The sequence below is a fragment of the Phocoena phocoena genome, chromosome 6 (assembly GCF_963924675.1).
Source record: "Phocoena phocoena chromosome 6, mPhoPho1.1, whole genome shotgun sequence".
In the NCBI taxonomy this organism is placed as follows: Eukaryota; Metazoa; Chordata; class Mammalia; order Artiodactyla; family Phocoenidae; genus Phocoena; species Phocoena phocoena.
The window spans coordinates 107,957,337-107,969,815 of record NC_089224.1 but is presented as its reverse complement, the minus strand read 5'-3'; the positions used below and the strand labels follow the sequence as shown (position 1 = coordinate 107,969,815).

General features: G+C 53.6%; 1 protein-coding gene across 8 annotated transcripts in view; it reads right to left on the bottom strand.

Annotated features, from left to right (window-relative positions):
• Positions 1–12,479, bottom strand: part of DNM1 (dynamin 1) — a 44,134-nt gene that overhangs the window by 17,478 nt on the left and 14,177 nt on the right. For 6 of the 8 annotated variants that reach the window (XM_065879734.1, XM_065879733.1, XM_065879738.1 and 3 more), the window contains exons 2-10: positions 11,384–11,457; positions 11,020–11,169; positions 10,445–10,648; positions 10,061–10,159; positions 9,796–9,956; positions 8,647–8,789; positions 8,378–8,513; positions 8,118–8,185; positions 6,825–6,963 (exon numbers count right to left, since the gene is read on the bottom strand). In XM_065879734.1, coding sequence (XP_065735806.1) covers positions 6,825–6,963; positions 8,118–8,185; positions 8,378–8,513; positions 8,647–8,789; positions 9,796–9,956; positions 10,061–10,159; positions 10,445–10,648; positions 11,020–11,169; positions 11,384–11,457 — 1,174 coding nt within the window. Of the gene's footprint in view, positions 1–5,102; positions 5,242–6,824; positions 6,964–8,117; positions 8,186–8,377; positions 8,514–8,646; positions 8,790–9,795; positions 9,957–10,060; positions 10,160–10,444; positions 10,649–11,019; positions 11,170–11,383; positions 11,458–12,479 lie in introns of all 8 variants that reach the window. The other 2 variants (XM_065879736.1, XM_065879740.1) reach the window with 1 other exon arrangement.

Below are 12,479 nucleotides of genomic sequence, written 5' to 3'. Positions count from 1 at the left end.
CGCTGTTAGCGCCCCAAACTTTCAGTGATCCTCAGGGCTACCCCCTTGCCTCCTCAAAGGCTTGGAGGCACAGTCAGGTGGGGAATCAGGCCGGTAACAGCCCACAGATTACGATCCAGGGAGAATCTGCGGAGGGCAGGGCCCGAGGTGCCAGGTGGCCTCCTGAGTCAGGCTGGGGACAGGCAATGCTCCTTGTCAGAGCTGGGGGAGGGGAGCAGGGGAAGACCAGCAGCTACACAAAGGACATGCAGGAGGCACAGGCATGCGAGGGCATTGGGGGAGGGGTGGAGTGCCGGCAGCATGAGCAGCGCCCTGCGGGGGCCTCTTGGTCGAATCCACCCGGCTCTGCCTCCCTTTGCATGCCCTGTCCCGGCGCCGCTAACCCGACACATCTGCCTGGCTCAGAGCTGGCCGGCCGGCCTGTCTCTACCCCACTCCTCTGGGGGTAGAAGCTCAGCAGCACCCTTCTACCCACCCTCCCACCCCCCGCAGTTTTTATCAACTGAGGTCAAAGGGGAAGTTGCTCCAAACCCTTCCCCCCTGCCTGTGGACTCTGCCTTCAGCTCAACCAGGCTCTGGACAAAACCCGGGTTGACTCCTCCTTCAGGACTCTGTTGAATATCGTGTCTTCCAGAGAGCCTACTGTGACCACCTCCATGTGCCCCATCCCTCTCCACCCCACTTCCCTCCCCAAACTGGACTGTAATTGCCCTGAAGGTAGGGCCCAGGGCTGGGCACACTACCAGTGCCCAAAGAGGGCACGTTGAAAGAATGAGGGAATGAATGAAGGATGGAAGTCTTTGCCCTCCTTGCCAGGGTGAGCAGACATGGGCTCCTCTGCCCTCTGGCTCATGAACCGGCAGCTCCTTGGAGAAGGGGACTCGCTGAGCTGCTGATGGTGGGAGTCTACCCAAGGGGACCTCCTCCTCTGCCATGGAGGGGCCCAGGCTGGGCAAAGCTAGACCCACACCTTGTCCCTCTTCCCATCCTGGATCAGGCCCCGCAGGTGGATCCCCCTATGTGGGAAGAGAGCTGGAGGTTAGCGTGCCTGGGTCACAGGTAGTGATTCTGAGGGCAAGATGGAGGCCAAGGGGATGGGGTGGGGGAGGGGGGCATCAGGAGAGGCAGGAGGATGGGGGAGAGAGCAGCGCCCTGGATGCCAGCCCAGGAGAGGCAGACTTGAGAGATGCCACATCCTCCCCACTCCCCCCGACTGTTCCGTGGCTCTGCCAAGGGTGTGGCTCATGTGGCCAAGCTCAGGGGACCTGGAAGAGAGGCAGCCTGAGAGCCGGGGCTTAGAAACAGCACTGGCTGGAGGGACCCAGTGGACCCTTCTGCACCGAGAGGCTCAGGGATAGGCCATCACTCCTTCTCACAATTCCCGAGTTGGGGTAGATTTGGGACCGGGTCACGGCCACCAGCAAAGCCTCCTCTGAGATGGTCCCAAGTGCTCCCTCCCTGGGTGGCGTCGCGGGAGGGGCAAGGAGGGAGGAGGAGGGAGCAATTTGCCAAAGAGCATGACCAGTTCTCCCACTAACGGCCTGGATATTACATTTGTCAAGTTTTCCATGTGTCACAAATGACAGGGCAGCCTCAGCCCCTTTGAGAAGTTCTGTTCCCTTTGAGCATCTTTTTCCATTCTGGCTGCCTCTGAGCATTTCCAGAACTTTCAGCCAGTTTTTAAAACGGAACTTTTCTCTCTCAGGTCTTGGCTAAGTGGGGCAGTCAGCCTGGAGCCCACTTTTTAGGAATGCAGGCCCTGGAGCCACCATGGCTCTAGGTTCAAAGCCAGCCCCCTACCCTGCTGACCTTCCTTGGAAAAGTGCTTGGACCCCTCTGAGCCTCAGTTTCTCCATGTGTGAAATGAGGTAATAATGGCACCTTCCCTCTTAGGGCTGTTGAGAGGACTGAGAAGCACACCCTGTGCTGGACATTAAACTCCAGATTTCATCCAGAGATGAAACTCTAATCCCAGCAGGGCTAGGAGTAATCAGTAGGAGTGGCTTGCTAAATTTAGAAGATTTGGGGAGGGAAAAAAAAAGAGGAAGATGGGTGAATTTTGCTATGTAAGCAAAAAACTACTATGCATTAAATCAATTAAAAGGCAATTTTTTAAAGAAATAATTTATAAGCTTTCCTTTCTAAAGTTTTTGTTGATCAATTTTTCTCCTTACAAAAATTTACCGACTCACTGTAAGAAATCTGAATATGACAAAAGTTTGTGAAGTAGAAATGAAAAAATTCCTGTGTTCTTTGCCTTCTTAAAATAATGGTTAGTAACTATGCCTTTGGAATTTTATCACTTATGTAGATTATTATATTATATATATTTATCATTTATATATATTACTTCCCCCCCCAAATTCTATACATTTGTCTCCGAAACCTGCTTTTCCCCCCACAGTACATTGTGGAAGGACACGTGAATGGAAATAAATATCCCTTGCCCTTTTAACAACTATAGTCTTTCATTGTCTGTGTGATACCATAGTCAATCCCCTCTTGATGGACATCTGGGTTGTTTCCAAAATATTACCATTTACCCTAATTAGTGCTTTTTTGGAAGGCAATTCAGCAAAGTGTTCCACAGTTTTTAAATGTTTATATCTAGTAATCAGTCTTCTAGGAATCTATCCTAAGGAAATAATCCTAGAGAAAGAAAAATAAAATTCTTTATACACAAAGATGTTCATTGCCAGGGTATTTATAATATTGAAAAACTAGAGACTGTTTCAGTGTTCACCAATAGGAAAATGGTTAAGTAAACCGTGATAAATCTATTTAATAGAATATTATGCAATCATTAAAAATGTTCACATAGGGACTTCCCTGGTGGGCCAGTGGTTAAGAATCCACCTGCCAATGCAGGGGACACGGGTTTGAGCCCTGGTCCCGGAAGATCCCACGTGCCGCGGAGCAACTAAGCCCATGCGCCACAACTACTGAGCCTGTGCTCTAGAGCCGGTGAGCCACAACTACTGAGCCTATGCACTGCAACTACTGAAGGGTGCGCGCCTAGAACTCATGATCCGCAACAAGAGAAGCCACTGCAATGAGAAGCCCGCGCAACGCAACGGAGAGTAGCCTCTGCTCGCCGCAACTAGAGAAAGCCTGCACGCAGCAACGAAGACCCAACGCAGCCAAAAATTAAATAAATAAATAAATAAATAAATTTATTTTAAAAAATGTTCACATAGACTATGTAATAACACGCACCAAAATGTATGTTATTAAGAGAAAAAGCAGAATACTAATATATTCACAGTGTAAATACCTAACAAAGTAAATAAACCTATGTATAGAAAGAAGAGTTTGGAGGAATAAATTGGTGAAAACTCTTTGGAGAGCAAATCTTGCAGAAGTTACCAAAACTGTGAGTGCTCACATCCATTCACTAGGCAATTCTATGCTAGAAATTTGCTCTAAAGAAATGACAGGATAAGTCCTACAAATATATTTATAAGGCTATTCACTGCAGCACTGTTTGTAAAAGAAAAAAAAAAGTGGAAACAACCTAAATGTCTGTCAATAGGATATTGAATACATAAATCATGTCATATTTCTACAGTGGAATACAATTCAGCTGTTCAAGGGCATGATCTTTACGTAGCTACTACACAGATTCCACTCCACATTGCTCAGTAAAAAAAAAGAGTTCACTATCAGTGTGGTCAGTGTGATCCCTTTTAGGTTAAAACCGGTGTATATTTGTAATTAGTTAGGAAGGGTGTGCTGCTAGCAGTCTTTATCTCTAGGGCTGTGAGCTTATAGGGACTTTTGCTTTCTCTGTGCAGTCTGAATATTTTGATAACAATCATGTATGATCAGAACAAAATCAATACTGATAATTTCATTTTTTTAAAAAAAGGAGTGTATTTGCAGGAAATGTACAAAAATCTCAGTGTGGCTCTCGGAAAGGGAGTGCTGTTGCCTCCTTTTCACTCTTGGGCATTTTCCAAATTTTCTCTAATTGAGAATGTGTTCCTTTCAAAATGAAAACCCAAAATTTAGATATATTTTGTGTTCTTTTGTAAAGAGATTTGAGGCAGCTTAAAATAAACTTGGTAATTTTTAGTTTAACAAGAGTTAAGATCGCGTTGCTTAGTATTCATGGTGCAGTGGGACCATGATTTAGGTATCGTGATATATACTATGCAAGGGAGAGTCCAGCCCAGATTCGATTCCACCTGGATCAGGCACTGAGTGGATGCTAATTTGCTTAATCTATCCCCATTTGGCAAAAGTGAGATAGGATTGTGTAAGAGGCACACAGGACTAATTATATATGAGCCACAAAAACCGTGATACTTATTTAAAACATGAAGTTAAGGCAGATGTTCCCCCACCTCCCAGTGTAGGGAGCTTTTGCAAATACAAGTGAGGCTGGGCTCGTGCAGGCCCCTGGGAAGAACTGCTTTAGATGATCTGGCGAAAAGTCCCCAAAATGCCCCAAAGTAGACAAATAGGAAAAAGCCATCTAAAAGGTCACGGACGACTCAAAAGAGGCTGACCCTGTCAAACATGTATGGATTACAGTAAAGTGAGTAACCCAATATGCTTTTAGGCAAATTGGTTTTGAGGGGCTGGGATAGCTCCCCTGCCCCAGGAGGCCCTGATCCCAGATCTCTTCCCTCAGCCTCCCTAAATCTGAATCCCACTGTGCTGTTCTTTTCTGAGACTCAGTTTTGTCATCTGTAAAATGGGGATAAGACTACTCACCGCTTAGGGTTGTTAAAAGGATTAAGTCAGATGACAAGGGCAGGCACTTAGCCTAGTGCTTGGCACACAGTAGGTGCTCAATAAACAGCGGCCATCTCCTTATCATCATCACCATCAAAGCGGCCATTGAGGATGCTTGGGTTAGAGCAAAGTCGTCTGGGAGAGGTGGGGGCCTGAAGGAATCATGAGTACAGTAGACCCAGGGTTAGAAGCCGGCATGAGACCTTGGGGCCAGGAATCAGCCGGTCCGGCCTGGGCGTCTGGGTCCACCTGGGTGGCTGAGAGGCTGCCGGGCTTGCTCAGCAGTTGGTTCTTGCCCACAGGAGGCCCTGGCCATGAGGAAGGGGTGGCCAGGCCCAGCCCCTCCCGGGCGGCCATCATACCTTTTCGCTACACTTTCTGATGGTGGCTGTGAGCTCACTGACTACCATATCCACACACTTGATACTGGGCTCTTTAAGCTTCTGCACCTGCTTTTTCACTGTGGCTTCAAAAGCGAGGTCAGGTGTGAAGAGGCCTGTCCTGCACCCGGGGAGGAGGAGGGGAACAGGGGAGGAGCAGCCGGGGTGGGCGGGCGAGGAGGAGGGCAGTGAAAGCCAAGCAGAGCCAGGGGCCAGGGTGGAGGATGGCACGGACACGAGGGAAGAGAGAGAGACACCGACACAGAGAAAGAGAGACAGAAGAGAAGACAATGTGAGCGTGGGACCTGGCCCTCCTGCCCACCTGGATCGGCACCTCCCAGATGCTGCCAAGCAACCCCCAGGGCTCTGAGGGTGTGGGAGGGGTCTGAGAGACCAAGCCCCTGCTCCATCCAAGGGCACTTACTGAGTTCATATTCTCTCCCCAGGGCTTGCCTCCCTCCTCTCCCCCACTCTTCAGCTACACCGAGCCTGCCCTCTCTCTCTTTGTCCTTTTCCTATGCCAACCTGCTGAGGAGCTGACCCAGGCCAGGACCCCACTCACCCACGTTCTGTTCAATTCTAGGTTTCCCAGAACCTCCTCCAAAGCCCAGCACCCTTCCCTATTCTCCACCAAGGTTGGTGCATTCAGCTGCCCAGGCTGTGCACTGCACAACTCCAGGGGGCTCCATTTCCATAGACTGCGGGGCAGATGATGCCTCCTGGAGTTGCTGTGTAGCTGCCTGATCGCCATTCTCCAGCTCCCTGCTCTACTCCTGCCCTTCCCTTTCTCCTCAAGGGGCATCCTTTGCCTCTCCTCCTAAGGAGTCTGGAGGAGCTCAGTTTGGAAAGACAGAGAGAGAGAAGAGGAAAGACAGAAAGAGTGGAGATGGTGATAGAGAGGGGCCAGGGCAGCAGTGGGGAGGGGAAAGGAAGGGAGTCTGGGGCACTGGACTTGGAGTCCAAAGCCTTGGCTCCAAGTAACAGCTCTGCCACCTCCTAGCTCATATGACCTCGGGCAAGTCACTTGATCTCCCGAGCCTCAGTTTTCCTGCTGTGAAGTGGGTGCCATCCTCCCTGCCCTGCCGTGCCCTCCTTGAGTGGTTCTGTGAGGCTCAAATGACATAGCAGAGGGGGCTCTGTCCCTGGAAGGCTGGATGTGGATGGAAGGGACGGGGAAGGTCCTGAGTGAGGGTCCTGAGTGAGGATGGCGTGAGATGGGGAAGATGAAGGACAGTGGGGAGTCAGGGTACCTGCTTGACCTGGGTCCTCTGAATGTTCCAGGTGTTCCAGGCCCCTAGGGCAGCACCCAAGAAGGTCCTGTACTTCATCTGTCTCCAGGGACAAGACTTCCCCAAGACCCCTCCCTGGAGCCCCCAAAGATGACCCCACCTCTGAGAGCAGGGAGGGGGCTCAGGGTCCCCTCTTCTCCCTGAGCTGGGGCAGCTCTTGGTGGGCTCTCAGGGCAAATTACCACCATCATACCTGTCTTTCCAATGTCTAATCCCTTGGTTCCCCTGGTCTGGGGGCCGGGGCTGGGTGAGGCCCGCTCAGAGAGTCCCCCTCTCCTGGACTGTGGTGGCCTGCCTCCCCCACCCCGCTGAGGTCTGTACATGCTACCAGGAGGCACTGGGGGAGGTGGGGAAGGAGCGCCTGGCAGCAGAGCAGGGCGGGGCAGAGGCAGGGGCTGGCCGGGCAGCTGGTTACCTTCTTGGTGCACTGTCTAACGGTGCTGATTAGCTCCGAGATAACCATGTCCACACACTTGAGACACGGTTCTCGGATCTTCTTCACCTGCTTTTTCACAATGGTCTCAAAGGCCATGTCTGGGGTAAAGAGCCCCGTTCTGAACGCCCGGAGCGGAAGAAGGGCACGGTGTCACAGACCGGCTCCTGCCAGGAGCACCAGGCCAGGGCCCCGCCCCGCCCCCCTGAGCTCTGCCCTCGGGGTCCTCCCACTACCCATGTCTGGACTTCAGTGTCCCCATCTGTAAAATGGGCAGGAGGGATTCTGATGAAGGCCTTTCAGTCGAAGCTTTTTTTTTTTTTTTTCAGTCGAAGCTTTTTAGGGCAAGACAAGGTCTGCTTATAACTGTTGCATTTGTCCTGCTTTGTCTTCAGATTCTGCTCATACAAAATGTTCTATGGCTAGAAATGGTTTGAAAACTGTCAAACTGGGTTTTCTTTAAGAGCCTTTCTGGGAATAAAGCATTTTATTTTAAGACTAGGAAAGAGATTTTTTTTCTTTTCTGTGCCTTAGCCAATGCAGTCTGTAAATTCCATGCCAAACCTTGGAACTGAACCTGCATGAAAGCAGTGACATTTCAGTCTTGTTCACTGCCTGGCACATAGCAGGTGCTTTAAGTTTTCTTGTTTAATGGACAGTGTAGATCTGGGTCCCTGGAGTGGGGCTAAGCTTTTTAGGAACAGTCTATTTTCCAGCCTTTGTCCCGGCTCCACAGGCCTTGGGGCTGGCTAGCAGGAGGGAAGTGGGGTGGAATGGGGCCAACTTCGGGCTAATGGGACTGTGGCAGGGTCTGGGGGGTTGAGAGGCCTCATCCCATCATAAAAGGTTCACAGACTAACACCTGATGCACCAGCTCAGGCCCTACCCAGTGGTTTGGGCAGCTCTGTGCTGGATAGCACTGGGGGGAGCTGTCCTACCCTGGGAATGGGCAGGGGGCCCAAGCCCGAAGGGTGCTTCCCCAGCCACCTGTGCCTCGGGCTCTACTCCACTGTCCTAGCCTCCGGGCCGCTCCCAGGGACAAGCAAAGGAGGGCAGCAGGCTGCAGGTAGGGGGCTGGCCTGGGTCTCCCATCCACCTGCCCTATCCAGAGCCTGTCCAAGCTGGGAGCCAGAAAGTCAGGGTTGAGGAGATTGGGGACTAGGTAGGGCTCTTGGTCCTTCCTCAGGGAGGCTCACTCCATCACTCCCTCTGTCTCTGCACTAGACCCCTCCTGCCTTGCAGGGTTCAGCTCCCCTCCCCGGTCCCAATACGTGCCTAATGCCATGTATATTCTTGATGGCATAGCTGATCTCCCTTCGGAGTTCCTTCTCGTCAAACTCCATCTGTGTAGGAGACAAAGAGATGGCTGGTCAGGGCCTGTTCTGCTACCTGGGAGGTCAAACAGGGTCCACCTCACTCCCAGAGCTGGGCATCAGGGCCTTTAGTGGGGTCAGCACACGTACGCATGAGAGAGTCTTAGGTAGGTGGGTGGGAGGGTAGTCCTGAGCCCTCCTGCCCCTGGGGGGTCTGCCTACCTTGACCAGTTCAAAGGGGAAGCGCTCATGGAAGATCCGGTTGATGCGGGCTCCCCCCGACAGTTCATAGGTATCGATCTGGTCCCCTGAGCCCTCAATGCGCTTCTCAAAGTCTACAGCAAATTGCTGGACCATCCTGGGGAGAGAGTGGTATGACCTGAGGGGGCAGCAGCCGCCCAGGGCAGGGAGCCCTGGGAGAGCCCTGTGCTGAGAGGCTGCGGGGAGGGGAAGCCCCATGATGGGGAGTCAGGAGTTGGGGAGGGCCTCACTGCAGCAGAGCCTTGGTCTTGCGTGCTGGGTCATCAGGGCGGAAGTTCTTGTACTCCTCCACCTCCTTCTCAATGGACAGCAGCTGGCTCTGAAGCTTGTTCCGCAGCCCTGGCAGTGTGTCCCGGATGTGGTTTGTCAGTTGCTGGCGGTGGGGGCGAGGAAAGGGTTAAGGCCATGGTCACAGACCCAGAATGCCCACAGGATCAAGCAGGGGCCAGGATGTCTGGGGCCCATGTGGATGTGGTGAGGTGCAGAGCCACAGCCCTGCCCACTGCTGTCCTGCACACCAGAATGAAAGCTGCCTGAGGGCAGGGACTGGCACACAGTAGGTGCTCACAGAGGTGTATTAATTGAATGAATGAGTCAATAACTCCATTTTCAGTAGAAGCCAGAAATCTAGATTTTTATCTGAAATTGCCTGATCTTGACTAATTTAATCGTTTTAGACACCACAAGAGCCAGATGAAATGAATCAGGGGCAGTGATGGCTGGAAGACTGCCCCCTTGTGCCCTTTGGGTTTAAGGCCTCCCTTAAGGTAATTCTCAAGTTCTGAGGCTCACTCTGGTTAGGTCTCCACACGCAGTATCTCCCTGAACTGCAGAATGACCCTAAGAAACAGGTCTCATCACTATTATCACCATTTTACAGATGCAGAAATAGAGGCTCAGAGAGCTGGAGAGTCTTGGTGGGTGAGTGACAAAGCTGAGACTAGAACCCAGGTATGTGGCCTCCAGAGACCCCAGTTTTGTCCCATGCCACACTGCCTTCCTACTGTCAATACACATACACACACACACCCCCCTCAGTAATTCTGGAAGCTCCATTCCAGATGGAGAAACATCCTAGGGAAGCCCCTGGGATCACCCCCTCCGCAGATCAGCCTCTCCCCATTTCAGAAGGAGCAAAGGTCTTTAGCCAACCATACTCCAATCCTAGTCCCCACGCCCAAGCCCTTGTCAATGACACCGTCCACACAAGGTCTTGGACTTCCCTCCATTCTGGGGCGTTCCTAAGGGCTCCCCTTCCTGGCCCCGGACAGGGAACGGTCAGCAAAGCTCTGTGGGACAGTGGGCAACCCTCACAAAATACGCTTAAATGATTCTGTTACGCTGGCTTCCCCAGGCCTCATCCCGGCCTGAGCCCCTACCTGGTTAAGGACCTTCTGCAGGTAGGGCGTGCCCATGCGGTCAGCCAAGTGCCGGTAGGAAGGGTGGGAGAGGAAGAACTTGCGTTCAGCAGCCAAGGCAGCCGTGATATCCTTCTTACCATCGATGTCCTTCTGGCTCCGGTTCACCACTCCAATGTAGCCTGTGGATGGGGTGGGGGTCAGGGGCAACCAGCCTTGCGGGGGGTGGGGGGGCAGTGTTACGAGGAGGGGCAGTGGGGGTGGGTCAGGTGTGTGGCCCGCCGACCTCTGCGCAGCGGGAGCAGCTTGTTCTCCAGAACATCACGGGCATCTGTGCCCTCGTCCATCAGGTCCAGCTTAGTGATGACCCCGATGGTGCGCTGACCTGGGGGTGGCAGGAGAGGGTTGTCTACATCTGCACTTGCCCTCACACAGGCGACCCCAGGCACTCCCAATCCCACCCCACTCCCCCATCTCCCAGCCCACTCCCTCCCTTACCCACTGCCTGCCTCTGCTCTCCCCACCTCATTCATTCTCCACAGTAGCCAAAATGATTTTTAAAGGCATAAATCTGATCCCACCCCTATTCGCTTAGACCCTCCAGTGGCTCCCCCTTACGCTGTGAATAGACCCCCAGGGCCTTGCGCAGCGGCTACCTGTGAAAACCTACCCTGGGGGTCCACCTCCTTGGCGACCTTGAGGGCATCAGAGTTGGCCAGGTCGGAGTTGGCTGGGGACACGGCCAAGATGAGGCAATTCTCCTTGGTGACGAACTGCATAAGCATGTCCCGGATCTGGAACTCGATGTCGGGAGGTTGGTCCCCCACTGGGACCTTGGTCATTCCAGGCAGGTCCACTAAGGTCAGGTTCAGCACTGGACAGGGCGGCGAGAAGGCGCGCTCAAGGCGAGGGGCGTGGCCGGGGGCGGGCGGATTAAGGAACAGGGCCGGGCTTAAAGAGGATCTGTTTGGGAGCGTGGCCGTAGGTGGGTGGGGTTAGGGAAACGCGAAGGGCTAAACGGAGGCCCGTTAGAGGCGCGGCCAGGGGTGGGCGGAGCCGTGGCAGTGTAGGACTGGGGTAGGACGCGCAGAGGAGGAGTCGCTGTGGGGGCGGAGTCTACAGGAGGAGTGAAGCCCTTGACGAGGTGCCAGCTAAGGGGCGGGGCCAATAAGACGGTTCCCAAGGGGCGGGGCTCAGAGACGGAGCCAAGAGGCTGGGGGCGGGGCCGGGGCCAGGTCTCCTCACCGTGCGGCGAGTAGACGCGGAGGTTGATGGGCACCGGAGAGATGCCCTTGTTAGTGCCAGTCACCCGGTCGGTCTCAGCCTCAATCTCCAGGCGCACCTCCTCGAAGTCGGTGAATTTCTTCCCCTTGCAGTGCAGGAACTCGGCATATTCTGCCCCAGAAGGAGGGGGGCAAGGGCGAGTAAGCATCATAATAGCCGGCACCCACCTGGGTCCAATCTTCCGCTGGGAAAAGACGCCCCCACACACAAACACACAAAACGTTGCCTTCTTCTCCCTCCCCCCACGCAAAACCACCTCTCTGTTACGCATTTTTATCCCCGCTGTTCGGATGGGGAATGAGGCCCAAAGAGGGGAAGCCCATACCTGTGGTAGCATTGACCAGCTGCAGGACCAGGGGGCGTCGGGTGACAATGCCAGATCCTCGGGGCAGGAAGTCCCTGCAGTGAGTTGGGGGTGAGAAGAGGGGCAAGGTCTGAGGAGGCTCCCTCTGTCCCAGGGGCGCTTGTCCTGCCACTGGGAGCCCCAAAGCTTGCCCAAAGTTCCCTGCCACACCTTAGCCTAAGGGCTTCACTATGGGAAGAGGGCAGCTGAGAAAGGTGTAACAGATCACCCCCAAATCCTCTGGGTCACAGAATTTGTGCTTCTGAACTGGCTCCCAGACCTCTCTCAGGTCTGCCCTGTGTTAATTCTGAGCCAACAGGAAGTCCCTGCCCCAACCCAGCCACTGCCATTCAACTCAGGAGAAACTGAGGCATGGGGAGCCCCACCCCACGTGCCCAAGCGTCCAGTGGCCACAGAGTGGAAACGGAGTTGCACCTCCTCCCCCCCTTCCGCTGTGGGGAAAGGCAGCATCTCACTTCCCCTTCCCTGGCCCCATCTGGTTGGGGTTGAGGATGAGGGGGATGGGGGGAAGGAGGAGGCAAGGAAAAGAACTCATGCTCCTTAAGTACCTACTGCACACCAGGCTCTTCGTGGGCAATATCTCCTGGACTCCACACAATAGCCTCATGAGGAAGACACTGTTATTATCCCCATTTTATAGACAAGGAAACTGAGGCTCAGAGACATTCAGGTTGCCCAGCCAGTATCTACCAGACCCTGGGCACAGATCTGTTTGACTCTCTGGTGAAAGTTTTCTGCCCTTCAACTCCCTGAAGACCCAGCTCCCTTTTTTTTTTTTTTTTTTTTTGCGGTACGCGGGCCTCTCACTGTTGTGGCCTCTCCCGTTGCGGAGCACAGGCTCCGGACGCGCAGGCTCAGTGGCCATGGCTCACGGGCCCAGGCGCTCCGCGGCATGTGGAATCTTCCTGGACCGGGGCACGAACCCACGTCCCCTGCATCGGCAGGCGGACTCTCAACCACTGCGCCACCAGGGAAGCCCCCCAGCTCCCTTTGAAGGACTGGACTGAGGTGTCCCAAATTCACCTCATGCCCCTAGACCTGATGTCTATTCCTCAGA